This window comes from Alexandromys fortis, unplaced genomic scaffold (assembly GCF_014885135.2).
Source record: "Alexandromys fortis isolate MF-2015 unplaced genomic scaffold, M_Fortis_MF-2015_v1.1 scaffold_22, whole genome shotgun sequence".
Taxonomy (NCBI): Eukaryota; Metazoa; Chordata; class Mammalia; order Rodentia; family Cricetidae; genus Alexandromys; species Alexandromys fortis.
The window spans coordinates 13539255-13556429 of record NW_026067900.1 but is presented as its reverse complement, the minus strand read 5'-3'; the positions used below and the strand labels follow the sequence as shown (position 1 = coordinate 13556429).

At 40.4% G+C, this 17175-nt stretch overlaps 1 protein-coding gene across 9 annotated transcripts in view; it reads right to left on the bottom strand.

Annotated features, from left to right (window-relative positions):
• The window catches only part of Myo6 (myosin VI), a 138163-nt gene that overhangs the window by 67628 nt on the left and 53360 nt on the right, over positions 1 to 17175 (bottom strand). For 8 of the 9 annotated variants that reach the window (XR_007589297.1, XM_050126354.1, XM_050126395.1 and 5 more), the window contains exons 2-5: positions 13697 to 13838; positions 9945 to 10014; positions 5912 to 5985; positions 3292 to 3421 (exon numbers count right to left, since the gene is read on the bottom strand). Coding sequence is in view for 8 of the 9 variants with exons in the window: in XM_050126354.1 (XP_049982311.1) it covers positions 3292 to 3421; positions 5912 to 5985; positions 9945 to 10014; positions 13697 to 13813 (391 nt within the window). In the remaining variant the exon portion in view is untranslated. Of the gene's footprint in view, positions 1 to 3291; positions 3422 to 5911; positions 5986 to 9944; positions 10015 to 13696; positions 13839 to 14630; positions 14654 to 17175 lie in introns of those variants that run through there. The other variant, XM_050126378.1, reaches the window with a different exon arrangement.

Genomic DNA, 17175 nt, shown 5'->3' with positions numbered 1-17175 from the left:
CTCTCTCTCTCTCTTTCTCTCTCTCTCTCTCCCTCTCAAAAAAAAGTACTATTAAGTTGTCTTCTATTATGCCTACTTTCAATGGGGCAGACATGCCTCAGAGGTCACAGGCATTTGATAAATAATGCATGGCTGGCCCATGAGTTGCCTGCAAAAGTATTAGATCCTCCCTCGGTAGGATACATGCTCGAACAACATTAACACCTAAAAGGCATACAGGTCTTGCAAAATATGTATTCAATGCATGGTATCTTTTATTAAATAATAAACTAACTAGGAGAACAGCATTTGCAACCTGGCACCTGAAGGACTGGCCAGGCATGTGACCAGTATCTGTGACCTGACCCATGAAGGACTACCCAGGGGTGTGCCAGGAATCTGAGAGCCTGGGAAGAAACACTGCCACCAACGCTAGGGAGAGTACACTCAGACTTTATCCCCACCCAGTTCTCTCCCCTGTGTATCTGTCCTTCTTCTCTGTTTAGCAGCCACTCTACCCAGACAGCTCTGCTCTCTTATCTTTCCCATCTCTTTCCATCTCCCTCTCTGCTCCCCTTCTCTTCTTTTGTTTTCCTTTAACCACCCCTTTCCCTCTTTTGTTTTCCTTCCGATTGTCTTTCCCACACACCATGTGCTAGCCTAGTGTGTGGGTTTCCACGTCTCAGCCACTTTAGGCTGGAACTCTTTTAGGTTATTTGATAGCTGTATTCCCCTCTCTTCATTCTACCTGTAAGCCAGCTCCCTTACCCTGCAAGCATTTCTGCTACGATCAAGACTAAGGCAAGAGTTTCCACTTTCTTCACTCTTATCAATATAGTGCTTCAAGTCTTGGTTATAGAAATAACACAAGAGAAAGAAACAAAAGAAACACAAATAGAAACATTAGTCAGCATTAACAAATGATATGACAGTATAGGAAACCCTAGAGCATGCCGCAGAAAACTCCTGGGGCTAAGACACACTTTCAGAAATGTGACAGGACACAAAATAAACATACAAAACTCAGTAACCTTTTCATACACCAATAACAAGCATGTTGAGAAATAAATCAAGGAAATAATTCCCTGTGTAGTTGCCTTGAAGAATAAAATAAAATGCCTAGGACAAACAGGACAAACCTAACTAAGGCAGTGAAAACTTTCAAACCTGCGAAGACATTGAAAAGGATACCAGAAGAGTGGAAAGACCTCCCATGCTCACAGATGGTAACAATCATAATATGAATATGGTTATACTACCAAAATCAATCAACAGATTTAAAGCAATATTTATAAAATGACATTCTTCACATAAGTAGAAAAGGAATCTTAAAATTCATATAGGAACACAAAACATCCCAGATAAATAAAGCAATCTTAGGCAAGAACAATAGTTGAGACCATCATATTTGATTTCAAGTTGTATTACAGACTAATAATAATAATAATAATAATAACAAAAGACAGCATAGTACAGGCACAAAGATGAATAGAATAGAATGCAGAACCCAGATACAAACGACCTAATTTTTTTTTATAAAGGTGCCAAAATATACCCTGGAGAAAAAGACAGTCTCTCATTCACATGTAGAAGAATGAAGCCCAATCCTTATTTCTCACCCCCATTCAAAAATCAGGTCTAAATATATGAAAACTCTTAGTGTGAGACCTGAAAGTCTGAAGCTGTTAGAGGAAAAGGCCAACCAAACACAAGATATGGCACAGGCAGAGGCTTTCTGAGTGGTCCCGAAGCGGTCTCCAGTCACTTCCAGTCACTCGGGAAGTAATGCCAACAACTGGCAAATATGATCCCATGAGATCAATGAGCTTCTTCTACATGTCAAAGGAAACACTGATTAGGTGAAGAGACAGCCTACACAGCGGGATGAGATCTTTTCCAGCTAGATATCTAAATAATAGATAGACTATACAAAGATCTTAAGGAAGGGGGCAGAAAGAACGTAAGAGCCTGGAAAAAAGATGGGGAGAAAAGTGAAATGCTGACTGCCGGGCATGAAGGACATGGCTGTTCCAATCCTGAACCCATACCAGTTATGATTAACCGCACAACACGGAGCTGTTAAAAACACCCTCTCATGGAAGGGAAAGAGCTCACAGAGCTCCACCTCTTCCTAAGGACTTATACACAGTCAATGGTTGCTGGAGAGGCAGAGACATTTTTTCTAGTAATATAGCCATGATAAGGTGCCCACGCTCCTATAAACAAAACTAATTAAATCCATTGGGTCACACACAAAAAAGGGTGAGATTGGAACAGGAAGAAGGTTAGTGGGAGTGGTAATGGGTGAGTATCATCAAAATACATTATGCACACATATATGAAAATGTCATAATGAAAAAAATTAAGTACACTTAATATATGCAAACAAAAAGGAAACACTTAAACACTGCTGGTGGGAATGTCAACTAGTACAGCCTCTATGGAAATCAGTATAGCAGTTCCTCAAAAAAATAAAAAATAAACAAGTAAAGCTATTACCATAGCTCAGTAAAGTACTTGCCATGCAAGTCCAGCAACCTGAGTTTGATCCCTAGAACACATGTAAAAGTAGAAGAGAAACAAATTGACCTCCACACATGACCCACTCCAAGTTATCCTCTGACCTCAACACATGCACCTTGCCACATGCAACCTTGCATGTGCACACGTGTGCGTGTACACATACATACACACACACACACAGACAGACATACATACAGTTTTTTTAAAAATAAAAACAACAGTAGATTTACCAATCCTGGGTGTTTACCCAAGAGACTCCAAGTCAAGAGATCACAGAGTTACTTGCACACCAGTGTTTACCACAGCACAATTCACAACACCTAAGTTCTTTTACTAACCTAGGTGTCCTACAACATAGAATAGATAAGGAAAAGGTGCTATAGAACATTTTCCAGCCATAAAGAAAAACAAAATTACATCATTTTCAGGAAAACAGATTTAACTGGAGATCATCAAAGTAAGCAGAACTGAGACAGTCTCGTGTTTCTCTCCTATGCAGTTTCTATGTTACATAGATACATAAAATCACATAGGAAGATATTATATCAAAGTAGAGGTGAAGCTCTCTAGGGAACAAAATGGACTAACAAAGGGAGGAGGGTAGAGAAGGGGCAAGTGCAGGGTGTGAGGGAGGGTGGAGGAAGGGTGCATATATTCAACAAACAGTAAACAGCTGCATAAAAACATCCTGATATAGCACAGTAACATTACAATGAATCTCAAAACAACTTAAAAATCAAGTAAATTTGTATGATATGAGAAAAGACAAGAATTAAAAATATAACTTACCAATTGCAAAGACATGAGGTGGCATCGTCCCAAGAGATTTTCCTTGATATGACTTTATTGTATCTGAAGAATATATTTTAGGGATATCAAAGTATGGATTCACTGCAATCAGAATGTTGGCGACATATGTCTAAGTAGGAAAAGCAGAAAAAGGAAATTTCCATGTATTACTTTCCTTCAAAACTAAACAAGGCAAACAGGAAAAATATTCAGTGGATATAAACCTTCAATTCTCATACAAACAAGACTTCACAATCTACATTTCTAGGCCTAAATTAAATATTTTCTGATTTTACAGAGTCCACTATTTCTCAAGTTCCAAAGAAATACTTATTTCTAAATAAATGTCCTTATGCTGTCATTCCACAGTCATTTCAAAGTCAACACCTTAAAAAAATAAAGATTATAGTTTACCATGTCCCTATGACTCATTAAAAAAAAATACCTTCCCATCATTCTCCCTGGTGATGGCTTCTCCACATACTGACTCTACCAGAGTCCACAAGCTGGGTCCCACAGCTCATCTCAGGCCACAGGTATCCGCGGACTATTCACCACAACACTAAAGCATTTAAATGATCTTCTAGCTCAGTCTGAGCCTCCCTGTCAATGAATGCTTGGGAGTGAAACAGCTCTGATGTGACCACTTGGTCATGGGAGTTCTGCAGAACACCACACGCTAACCACTGGCGGGTAACTATTCCATGAGCAACTTCAACTTCCTTTTAAAATTGAAATTTAATTTGGTATTTAAAGGCCATAATAATGCACTAATAGAATTTATAGAACTTCTACTTGGGGAGATAGAGAGTTGTAGTTTAGTAACACTGGCAAAACCGAGGCATACAAGGCCCTACTTCTCTCCTTTCTTCCCAACTGTGGAAGAGAAGTGCTGTAAAAATCCTGCTGTCTCAAACTGCTAAATGCACACAAAGTCCCCAAAGAAGCTTCCTGGAGGAAAGTGGTGCCGAGGACAGAAGGGACTGGAGAGGTGGCTCAGCACTGTCTGCTCAAACAAAGGAGCCAGGTTTGGCTCCCAGAAGCCTCTTCGGACCTCCACAGACACTAGTCACATACCGGCTGCACATACATACAATCAGGAAAAACACACATACACATAAAATAAAAAGAAATAAATCCCCAGAAATGAGGACAAAAAGTAAATGATCAGAGATTTCAGTAACATGAAAATGTTAAATGAGGCTCAACTATTGTTTTAATCAAATCTAACTACCAAAAAGCTTAAATTATTACTCTAAATTGCCTCCTTCCCATAATTATGCATCTATATAAATATCAATTGATACATTTATTTAGATTTTATAATAATAACAGATTCATTTATGGGTTGCCCACCATCTCATGATTTTATAACTAAAAGGCCTAACTGGCTAGGAGAAGAGGACATGCCACTTCTGACTTCAGGCAGCCTGACAACTCTGGTCCTTACGCTCTTCTCAGAAGGGGCAGTCCCCCAGTTATATCCAAATTGATTTTCGCTGATTTACAAGTTAAACTGTTTCAACAGGCTTTAAAACTTTGCTGCTTCAATATCTAAAACAACACTCAGTGAACGTTAGAGTCTGTTCAATCACAAGTTATAAACAGAATAAACTTCACCTCTGAAAACGCTTCTACCCAAGAATACCTATATTCACACCTAAACTGACTCTTTAGTCAGTTGCACGGATAAGGTAAAATGGAAGGAAGTAGAGTCTTATCAGCATGCACAGCCAGGAGACAAGCAGATTCTTTGGGAGAGACCACGCTAGTTCTATTTCCAAGCTGTCACTACTTGGACAGATGGCAAAGACTAGATGTAATTTAGTCAGAATTAAGTAAGTACAATTAGGCAAATTGATAGTGATATAAAAGATTAAGACTGTCATTTGATCTTGTAAGTGTCAAAGAAGCCATGTGCGTCCTTCGTTCAAAAATAATGAAGCCCATCTTTATAACAGGATACCAGAGTGTGGTAATCCATCTCCAGCCAACAAAAGAATCTACGACCAGGTCAGAACATTATAAAATCTCATCTGTGCCCAATGAATAATGATAATTAAAACACAGTAGCTAAATAACCATCTGAATTATCTGAGACTAACTACTTACAACAAAAGCATTGTCTTTCTTTGTGTTTAATGGTCTGTACATTTCAGAACCAGAATGTAAGGAATAATGAAATCCTACAGTTATTTAGGCTCCATGATCAGCATTCTTGTCTATCTGATACTTCTTCAGCTATTGCCTTCTATTTAACTTACTTAATTTTCCTTATTTAGCTTTCTTTTTAACTTCAGTACATATATGTCGCCTTAAATTCTCTGCACGGTGTGAAAAGTGAAATTAAACAGATGTGTAAACATATACCAAAAATAAACTCCAAAAGAGTTTTAACCACTCAAATTGAACCTTTGTAAGTCCAATAATTGGTTCTCTGAATTCATTATCTTATTCTGTAAATTTTATTAAGTACCCACTGTGTACCAGGTTCATGGGAGCTCTGTTTGGAGAGCATGCATTAGAATTCTCATGTACACTCAGACCACGCAGGGAAAAAGTAAATGTTCCATGTGAGACAATTACCCACAAAGACTAGAGTCATTGGTCAAATACTTACATAGATTCTGTCTTTACTATACCGAACTTTGACATTATGGAGGAGTGTGGCTTCATTTAAGTACATCAGTGAACCTAAGAGAAAATTTTAGAGAGTTGAAATAAAGATTAAAAATAAAGCTCATTATACACAATCACTCTGATTCCCGTTTAAAATTCACTTGTTAGGGGAGATTTAATACCATGTTTTTTTAGAACACAGGTACACATAAACCCCATGGGCTAGTCCAAACCAAATCCATCTGGGGTACGTTGCATTGGTAGAACATTTGCCTAAAATAAATCTTGTTCATTACATCTGTAAGAATTATAGACGATACATTCCAGTGAGTTACATATAGTGAGTACCAGTGATGTATTCTGCTGAGGTCAGGTTTAAATGTCAACTATCAATCAAGTGGAAAGAACTACTGTATCCATTTAGGACCCTACAAACTGAGCTACTAATCCAGTTCAATGCTAGAAGCTTACCGATAAAAGAGAAACCATACAGATTTAGAATAATAAGGGACCAACAAGTCATTTGGATAGTTCTCATGATGACTGATAAAAGGAGAGTCAGGCCCAAGAGATATCATGCATCCAGCATATTTATGAGTTAAGTTCAAAATCAGAACAAACACCTTGTTCTCTGTTCTGTTGCAGCGATCCATCCCAAGTTCTTCCCTACCTAGTCCCTATGCACTCCCATGTCTTATGCTTCATTTCCACGACAAGCCAGAGCAGAACGTATGCTCATTGGCTTGCTGTTGCGACCATAATTCTATCAGTTATCCAAACTGAAAACAGTAGTCAACATCAGAGCTATCTCTTCTTGTCCTCCCACTTAAAGTCAGTTTCTAAATCTCTGCATCCACATAAAGAAAGATACAACCCACAGCCAGATTCATGGTAAGTATCCTACTGTTAACACAACCTGAATCCCTGACTTGTCTCTCCCTCCTTGTCTACAGCCCCGTTGCTGTACAGGATGGCTGTGAAGGTCACCCTACCTCTTTCGTAGTTAGAGTGACTTCTATTTGTCTATGGCTTTCATCTCTATTCTCCCTAGTCCAAACTGTGGAATGCATTAAGTAGACTAGAGCACTAACTAAATCTCTCTCCATCTCAAAGAAACCTGCTGGGGCTCAACTACAAACATTCACCTTAAACTCTATTGAAAGCTGTTATTAAACATGCATTCAAATGGTCATTTTTATGATTTTCTATAACCTATTCTAATATCTAACTTGTACACATTTTTATGATTTTCTATAACCTGTTTTAATACCTAACTTGTACATAGATAGCTATTTATCAAACCCACAATCTATTCATACATCGTGTCTGCCTACAACATCCTCTCTATCTATCTATCTATCTATCTATCTATCTATCTATCTATCTTTTATATATATATATATATATTTTCTTTAAAGTCACTTTTCAAAATGATACTTTGAGATAGATACAGACCTGTCTCAAAATGATACTTCTCCAACCTCACCACCTCCAGAGCTAGTCTCTTCTTTCCTAATCTGTCAGGATTAGGATGATAATTTTATACTTCTGGTTTCAGTTACTAAGCCAAATACTTGAGGGCAAGATGCTGCAGACTTCACTTGTTTTACGGGTCCTCACTTAAGACATAGCACATGTTCAGTACCTGTATCCCCAGTATACAAGTCAACAGTGCCTACAAGAGCCTCTTGCTAGACCTTCCTGGCAAAGAACAGCCCTGTTTCTGCACTTAGACAATGAAGTCAGCTCACTTTCTAAGGGCCTCATTGCCTTCTGATGCCCCCAAAAGCAGAGCAGGAGAGTGAGCAGTAGGATGGGGCTCTTCACAGTTGAGTTGTAACTTTCCTTTGAACTGAGGAAGGATCGGAAGGGCTCCACCTTCATTCCTGCTCTTCTCCCACCCTCATTCCCTACAAGCCCAATCTACGTGTTGCTGCTTCTCTCTTCAGCATTCTGCTGAGCCTCTCCCCACATCTCACTTTCCTCTGAACACCTGCCTACACACTAGCATCTGCTCCCTCGAAGGGAGAATCGCTGATAGCACAGCATGCAGACCGGGTCAAAACCAGCCATGTAACCCGATACTGACATGTGGATGGCTGCTAACTCTATTCTCCTCACCCCAGTCCTTACTCCCCACCTGCCTTCTCAAAGATATCTGTTCATCCAGCCAAATAAACTCCTCACAGGCACGATATCTGTCAAAGGCAGGAGGACCTTCAGTCACACTGATCGGGCTATTCCATTTTCATGGGGAAAAAAATCTGCTGTGTGTCAAAGTAGGAAAGGTTAAGTTTCAACCACCTCCCTAGTAGTGTTCACAAGGGTCCCAGAAACACCTAGTTTCACCCCACCCCCTTCTGGTAGCCAGCCCTATAGTTACTTAGCTTGGCTATTTACAATACTTTATACGGACTGCTTACTTTTAATGTCTAGGTATTTAAAGATTTAACTATAGTCAAAAGAACAACAATATTTTTTTTTGAAATGGTATCACTATGCATCTCTGACTGACCTGAGACCAGGCTGGCCTTGAACTCACAGAGATCTGCCTGTTTACACTTCCCAAGAGCTACGATTAAAGGTGAGCACCACCACACCTCGAAGACCATTTATTTTAGTGCGTGTACATTTAGTGATGGGGCATGCATGGCATGGCACTGAGTGGGTCCGAGGACAACTCTGTGGAGCTGTTCTCAGCATCCACCTGTACATGGACCAGGGAAATGGAATTCAGGATGCCGAGCTTGCACTGCAGGCACCTTTACCAGCTGAGCCATGTCACTGGCCCGAATGCATCCCCTCTAAGCACACAATGTACATAACTACTTCTACATTGCATATGAACTTCCCAAAAGAGGAGCAACGTGGCCTGTAGGCACATCAGCTTGCAAGCTGAAGTCAGAATCAGAACCCATGATGGTCTCCCCATCAGCCCACAGTGCCCCCAACACCAGCACCATTCACAACACCTGTATCTATATATGTGGTCTTTCAGGCTTACTCAATTTTAAACGCCAGTGAAAAACAGTAAGAATAAACCTGTATTTTTTCTCTTGTCCCCTTTTCTGGAGACTACTAAGTTAGATACTTCTAAGAAAATCCATGGTAACTAGAACTGCTCCTCATATACCACACTTGCCCCCACTACAGTTTTGATCTGGAATGTTCTCCGAAGATACCTCTGTTAAGCTTCACCTGGAGCTGTTGGAAGATGATGGGAACTTTAAGAGGTAAGGCTGGCACTGGGGTGTGCCTTAAAGGAACGATGGGGACAGGGAATTTTCTTAGCTCTCTTTGCTTCCTGGCTCCAGTGAAGTAAGTGACTTCCTGCCATAATGCACTGCTCACCAAAGGCACAAATGGAGGTGTCAAATAACCAGAGACAGAAACCTCCCAATCTAGAAACCAAACAGGCCTCCCCGCTCCTGTTAAATTAATTCAGATATTTTGTTACAGTGATGAAGATCCAAAACAACTAAAATGTGATTATCTCTGACTGTTGAAATAGAAAATAAATATGCCCTGTTCAATGAATAAAGAAGTTTTCACCAAGTATTTTAAGGTCTCTATAAAGCAAATCAATACTATGTTTTAACATAATGCTCTTAGATAAACGTTTTAACTCTAAATTATTCAGCAATGTTGTTTGTTTTGTTTAATAGTGGTTTGCCATATCCAAAGAGTGATATTAAATGACTCTTGCTGTCAGCTTCCAAATTAGTATGAATTCATCCCCCACTACAAGGTTTGGAATAACTTTAGAGACAACTAAGATGAGCCTTCAGTTGAAACCTCACACTACATCATCACCCTTTCCACACAACTGAAAGGGCAGTAGGAGACACTCAAGAGACCCTCACAGACTGCACATGGGATGCAGGAATGAACTTAGGCCTTCCAAGCTCCCAGGGGCTCTTATCAAACCTGTGTGCTCCGACCTAGTCTCCTGTACTAGTAACATAACCACTAACTGACTTTCTGGAAGCAGATACTTCTATGGATGAAGAAGTAACTTTGAAATTAATACTTACAGTTATCTTCCACATCTTTTTTACTGTCCTCTTCTGCAGGGAACACTTGGTTTATAGGAGCCAAAAATGTCTAGCAAACAAACAAAAAATTGTAAATGTAGATAATAAAAAAGACAAGGAGTTCAACTGGTTGCATATATTGTAATGATAGCAACGATACATTCTCTATTAGAGTCTAACACAGATTCTACTACTTAACTAAGCACTCTTTCAAAAGACAGTAACTTCCACCAAAAACTGTGTCCACTACCACTGTAGACATGAATCAACAATAGCAATTACCAAGTAAGTATCCCAGGTTCTCACACCCACAGGGAGACAAAATAACAGACACACTAATCCTAACAAAGTAACAAAGACACCAATCCTAAATTTCTGCTTAGAGGCATGCTAGTTACCAAAAATCAAAAGCACTTTTATGCTTGCATATAAACCATTTTGTTGTTTTGAAACAGAAACATGCATAATCATTTACATACAGCATAAACAAACTACTACTACTGTTATTTGAGAAATATATTTGATATCAATTCCCACATAAAAATACATCAAGAATATAAGAATATCTGATCCATATAATTAAAAGTACCCACAAAAAACTGGGTGTGGTGGCACATGCCTGCAATTCTAGCACTTGAGAGGTGCAAGGAGGGGGAATCAGGAATTCAAGGTCACGTTTGGCGACATAATGATTAAAGCCAGGCAAAGCTAAGATTCTGTCTCAACAAAAAATTAACCCAAAAAGAAACGTGCATTCTTTCATCACTTAAAATGCTATGTGAGACACTGCAGAATTAAGATAGCATCTTGTAACAGAGAACAAATGGTCTCAAATTACATCTAAAGAGAATTAAATTTTAATCCATGCCATCTTAACAGTTATTTATAAATTTATACCTCTAAATAATTACAATCAACTCTTCCAGTTGACATTTCCAACTGTACCAAATTAAACTCTTCAAAAAAAATGGCCTGGTTCTTTTACAATAATATCGGCATCTGCAGGACTGAAGGGTTAGCTCAGTGGTAGCGTTTATGCTCAGCATGTCCAAAGACCCAGACCTGATCTCCAGTACCAAAACCGAAAACAGTGTGAAACTCTATGTGTGCAAGGATGCTATATACAATAAGGTGATCATAGTTTATGAAGTAAAAATTCAGGCTTCACAGACAATTCCAATTTAAAGGTATAACCAAGTTGGTGGTGCGGGGATTGCTCAGTGGTAAAGAAAGCTCTTGGGTAAAATATGCGATGCTCTGAATGCAATCTCTAGTGCCGCGAACACAAAACAACAACATCGTCATACCCAGCTTAGAATACTGTTAAACTCAACACTCAGAAAGCTAATTCTTTGCAAACTAATGCATATGTTCTCAATGTTATAAATTTAGATGTTTTGGAGGCTATTCTTTCAAAAGTGAACTTGGATCAGTATGAACTAGTGAACAGTATGTAGAAGAAGACAGCATAAAACAATCAATTCATAGCAATGGTTCTGTAGGAAAATCCGTTCTGCAATAGCTGCTAATACCACAGAACTGTATATACACTTGCCACAGCCATGGCAACAGAGGGCATGGTCCTAACCTGGCAGGAACTATAGCCAATGAAAAAGACTCCAGATGAGAAATGAATGCTGCCGGGGAGGAGCAACTGAGCTCCTTAAATAAGAAGGTTAACAGCAAGCTAAGACCAGTCCAGAAGTCTCTCTCCCTCTTCCTTCAGACCCCCAAATTAACAAGCAGCCTCTGTTTTCTCTACTTTCAATAAAACAAAATATCTCATTTAAAAAAAATTCCATCATAAAGTTTTTATTTTTATGTTAGGGAAGTTTTTCCATTATCAGAAGAAAACCAGGGCCCAGCAAGATGGCTCAGTAGATAATGGCACCTGCCATTAAGCCTGGGGACCTGAGCTTAACCTCCTAGGACCCATGTAATGAAGAAAGAGACCACTTCCACAGGTTGTCCTCTGATCTCTACTCAAAAGGATTGTGTACAACACACACACACACACACACACTAAAAATAACTTTCTGTAAAGGCAGTGGCTTAAGCCTCCATAATATTTTTTAGAAAATTTAGACTTTAGTTCATAGGAATATTTGTAGATCTATAAAATTTATGTGATTCCATAATTTAAACTAAGCCTCCAGGCTGGCAAGATGGCTCAGCCATGAAGATTGAGATCTTGAGCTCAATCCTTGGGACCCACAGGATGGAAGGAGAGAACCAATACTCTCAAGTTAGCCTCTGACTTTCACATGTACACATGCACATGTGCACACAAACACATACACGCAACAAATAAACAAATGTCCCCAAAATGACTGAATTAAACTGTACTTCTATTGGTTCTAGATACATACNCACACCTTAGGAACACTAACATGACATAGTTCAAACACTCTGAAATATATAAAATATTTTACAAAAGCACATCCCCTTAAAATCAAGTTTCTTTTATTCTTGAGCTGAATTACTCTGTCACCTACAGAGGTGACAAACCTCAGTGGAACAGACTCGGGACGTACAGCCCTCACTTCTGGCCTTTAGCTTACTGAGCTTATGAAACACGTTAAGCAAAAGGCAAAGGCTATCAAAATTTATTGTATGTGAACTTTTAAAAAGCCACTTTTTAAAAAGGCGGTGTGGCTTACAGCACGCACAGGTACTGCTAATGAGTGAAAACGAGAACACTTTATCTTTCCTTTCCTGAAGGCATCTTTAATTGGCCTCCACTAACATGGCACAATATATATTAGGCATTCTGGTTCCTGGGTTGTTTACAGTAACAGAACAGTCTTCTCTCTCTGAAGAGACCTCATGAGAGATCCACTTTGTTTTTCTACGGTTCCCAGAAGGATGGCAGTCATATGGCCTTAGCTAACCATGTAGCAGTAGAACATAAATTATTCATGGATATTTGCAGAGCTTGAAGTAAACAGAAATTATATCAGCATATTTAGTCAGAAAAAATGTTTAGTAGGATTATTTGTTAAACTTAAAACTGTGAGACTGTGGTCCAAAAGACTGAAACACACATGTCTATACCGGGGGCTCTGGCTGTAAGCAAATCAAAACTCCTGGTCACTCTCCCCCAAGGTCCACTTAGGAATCATGACTAGTCTATGTCTAAGACTTTACAAAAGGAAGTAAATAATATATGTACAGAATTAAAGTATATTTTATACTACTATCATAAAAATAACAATATATGGGAGGTTTAAGAGTCAAATATCTTTCCTTAATAGAAAGATGTTTACCCAAATCCCACATTATATGTTTATGTAAATGAAATGGAAAAAAAAAGGAAAAGAAGATGACAAAGCTGAAGCTCCAAGCAGAGCTTGACCTCAGAGCAGCACCCGCATCATCCACATTTACTTGGTAACACACCGACTCCATCAGAGCCATACCAGTGATCCTAACAGTCTGGCATATGGGATATAGATGCTGCCACTGAGTGCATTTTCTCACACAACTAAGAGTGCTGGTTCTGAATCACAGGATCCTACTTCCTCATAGTGCGCACTTCCCAGCTAAACAAGGAAGTCAGCCCAAAACTTGGATGGCATTGCCGGGCATTTGTTTCCGCCACTACAGCAGGAATGTCGACTTCATTTTCACCTTTCATGGGGAAGAATTTATGTACACACACACACACACACACACACACACACACATATATATATACACATACAGCTGTATCTGAAAGAGATCACATTTCGAAATCTCTACGAGACACTCACCTTGCCTTTTTGGTTCAAGGGTTCAATAGTTAGGCTGTCAGGGCCAATATCCACAATGTTGCCCATCTGAAATCCATCTGTGGGGTGGGGAGCCCAAACGGGCTTTCCATCTTCCATTTTGAAGGAGGTTCTCCACTATCTCCTGTTCAGAGGAACAAATAAAGCAACATGAATAACTGTGGAGATGTCTTCAAATTGTTTCTCCTTTACCCATGTAAATAAATCACAAGTCATAAAAAACGCCTGCTCCCTCTCTACTGCATCCTGCTACCTCTTGCTGTCTACCTTAGACAACGAAGGCAGAGGCTGCTCCACCCTGGAACCTGCCTGCTTTGGCCGTGAGTATACCGGAGTACAGTTTGGAATGGAAATGCTCACAGTTCCTACCTTCCATCTGAAGACAATTTAGAATTCTACCTCAAGGAATCTGAGTGGCTCATTCATCTTGTAGGAATAGACATCTATGGTGCAAAGTTAACAGAGTGTAAAAAGGACTCATTTTGGACCTGAAGGGTTGCGGGGCTGGGGGGGGGGAGGTCTTTCCTGTGGGCTCCCTGAGTCTGAGACAGCAGGCATGTATTCCTCAGGCTCATTCCCACACAACTGCTCAGCATACGTTCCCATTTTCCTACCTTGCTGCTAATTTGAAGCTCACAGTGAAGTGAACAAATCTAAATACGCACGTTAATGAATCTGGACAGATGACTGCACCATCTAAGAAGCACCCTCCTCGGTTCACAGAGCATCTCTACCGGTTCCCACGCCTCCTGTCATCTCCGCTGTCCTCAGTTTTTGCCTGTTCTTGAACTTCATATAAATGAGATCATACCGTCCGCATTCTTTTGTGTCTGGCTCTCTTCATTTCAAAGCATTTCTATATGCAGCCCAGTCAACCATATTGCCGTGTGGGTCTACTGAACAATGAACTGTTTACCTGTTGTCTCTCTCGCATTTGAGTGGTTTCCAGGTAGTGCCCACTGAAGACATCCCATTTTCAACTGTCCCTATGAGGCTTTCACGCTTGGCATTCTGAAAGTTAACATTTATAATTCTGTCTACTGAGCAACCAAACGGGCACAGCTATCCAAAATGCTTTTTTAACGGAGCTCCTATGCTATAAGACTAATGTGTGATTCAATCTGCCAGCAAGTTGAACCTAGATATTCTACTTTCAGTATCTCAGTGGGAACCTAATTCTTCCACTATTCACCTGTACTTAAAGAGCAGACGATTGATGTAACATACTGTTTGTTATGCACGCCTAGGAACTCCACTGAAGATCCCATGACCTCAGGACTCTGAGATGCAGTCCCTCACAAGAGCCACACAGAGACACACGGTTCAGTTGAAAACTGCTCACATGCTGCATCTTGCAGTGTGTTTGGTGGATAATCTTTCCTATGCAGTGCTTGCAGAATGAGCTACCTTCTCTATGCAGCTCCTATATTTACATGTAACTCTAAGTTAACAAACGAAACAAAGATTCTCCATAGACAGTAAACCGGTAACTCTGCTTTAGGCTTCCTCTGCTGCATATGCATGCATGCCTGTTTTCCCTATAATGGCAGCCACTCTCATGGCTTCACATGCCATCTGTGTGTGAGGGATACTCAAGCTTTTCTTATCATCCCAGATCCCCATGAAATTCCCAGACGTTTACCTGCCTGCTGGAACCTAACACAACGAACAGACACATTGTCATCATTATTCGGGTCTGCACCCCGCCTTGTTCTGCCCTGCACTGGTAAAGACAGCATCACTCAGTTCAAATCCCACCTGGAGTCATCCTCAACTCTTCCGGCTCCTTCCGAATTCTTATCACCCTTTAATTAACTTCGCCAGCTCTCCCTGCAGAGACACCTCAGACCCACCCACTCTTCTGCATCTCCTCTGCTATCTCAGCCCAAGGCTTCCGCAGTGGCTTACGTACCTGCTTCTACTCTTGCTGATCTTCAGATCAGCACTAATCCCGCTAAAACACACATCCCATTGTGCCACTGTTATCCATCGGGGCACAGACCCCTTGTTTCCTGCTTGCTCCTAGGGCCTAGCACGATATACACAGCTGACAGTCCCTGGTGCATGAATGAACAGCTCACACCGTCCTGAGGAGTAAGCAGAGACGACAGACTAGAACGAGTTGGATTCTCTTAAAACCGAGGCTTGAAACTCTGCCCCACCACTGACTGCTCTGAGCAGGTTGACTCCCTGATCGTATCTTTACCTTTATCTCAGTGGTGGGATAGTCTCACTTACCCTTACAGAATTGCTGTGGAGATTAAGTGACATAAAACTGAGATCACCGCTCTCATAGACCCTAGTCACACCTCTCCCTGCCCCCCCTCCCCGCATCCTTCCATTGAAACCACTAATAATTTGATGGCAATCTTCTATACACAGAGAAATGGACAGTAATGATAGTTTAGGGGATAATTATCCTTTTAAAAATTCTGAAAATGTCAACCTCATACAGCAAAGCACAACCCCCCAATCCAAAAAAAAAAAAAGGTAAATCAAATTATCCAATCAGTTTCTCAATTTAAACTATGAAGTGCAACTTTTCAATGAAGTGAGCAAAGTTCAAGGCACACATCTAAGCTTGCTTCTTCAGCACAGCCCTAAATCTACAATGAGGTAATTCTCAGAAAGTCTGTCCGGGCTGTCAAGACGGCGCAGTAAGTAAAGGTGCTTGCTACCAAAGGTGACAATCACAGTTCAACACTCAGAACCCACATTGTGGAAGAAGGTGAGACCCGGGTTCTGAAATTGTCCTCTGACCTCCACATGCAGGCCGTGGCACATGTACGTGCATGCACAGATAGATTACATACACATTAAATGAATAAATAAAGAGGTGTAAGAGAAACCCTTCCCGTCAACCCTCATTCTTACTAAGCATGTCCACATATGCAGAGTACCTCAAGGCATTGTACGCCATGCAAGGTGGCTCACAGCTACAATCCCAGCACTCCGGGACAAGCTCACGTCCAGTCTGAGCTATATAACAAGACCTTTCTCAATAAAATAAAATAAATAAGCAAACAAACAAAAGATTCTACAAGGTGAGCCATTAAAGGGCAGACTCGCTTCCCAGGGCTACCACACTAGATGCCTTGAACTCCATGGAAGGCTGGCTGCAGAAATACTGAGCGGATGCAAATCAAGACAACTTTAAGATACCATCTTACACCTGTCAGAATGGCTAAAATCAAAAACACCAATGATAGCCTATGCTGGAGAGGTTGTGGAGAAAGGGGTACACTTATCCATTGCTGGTGGGAATGCAAACTTGTTCAACCACTCTGGAAAGCAGTGTGGCGGTTTCTCAGAAAATTTGGGATCAACCTACCCATGGACCCAGCAATACCACTCTTGGGAATATACCCAAGAGAGGCCTTATCATGCAACAAAAATATATGCTCTACTATGTTCATAGCAGCATTGTTTGTAATAGCCAGAACCTGGAAACAACCTAGATG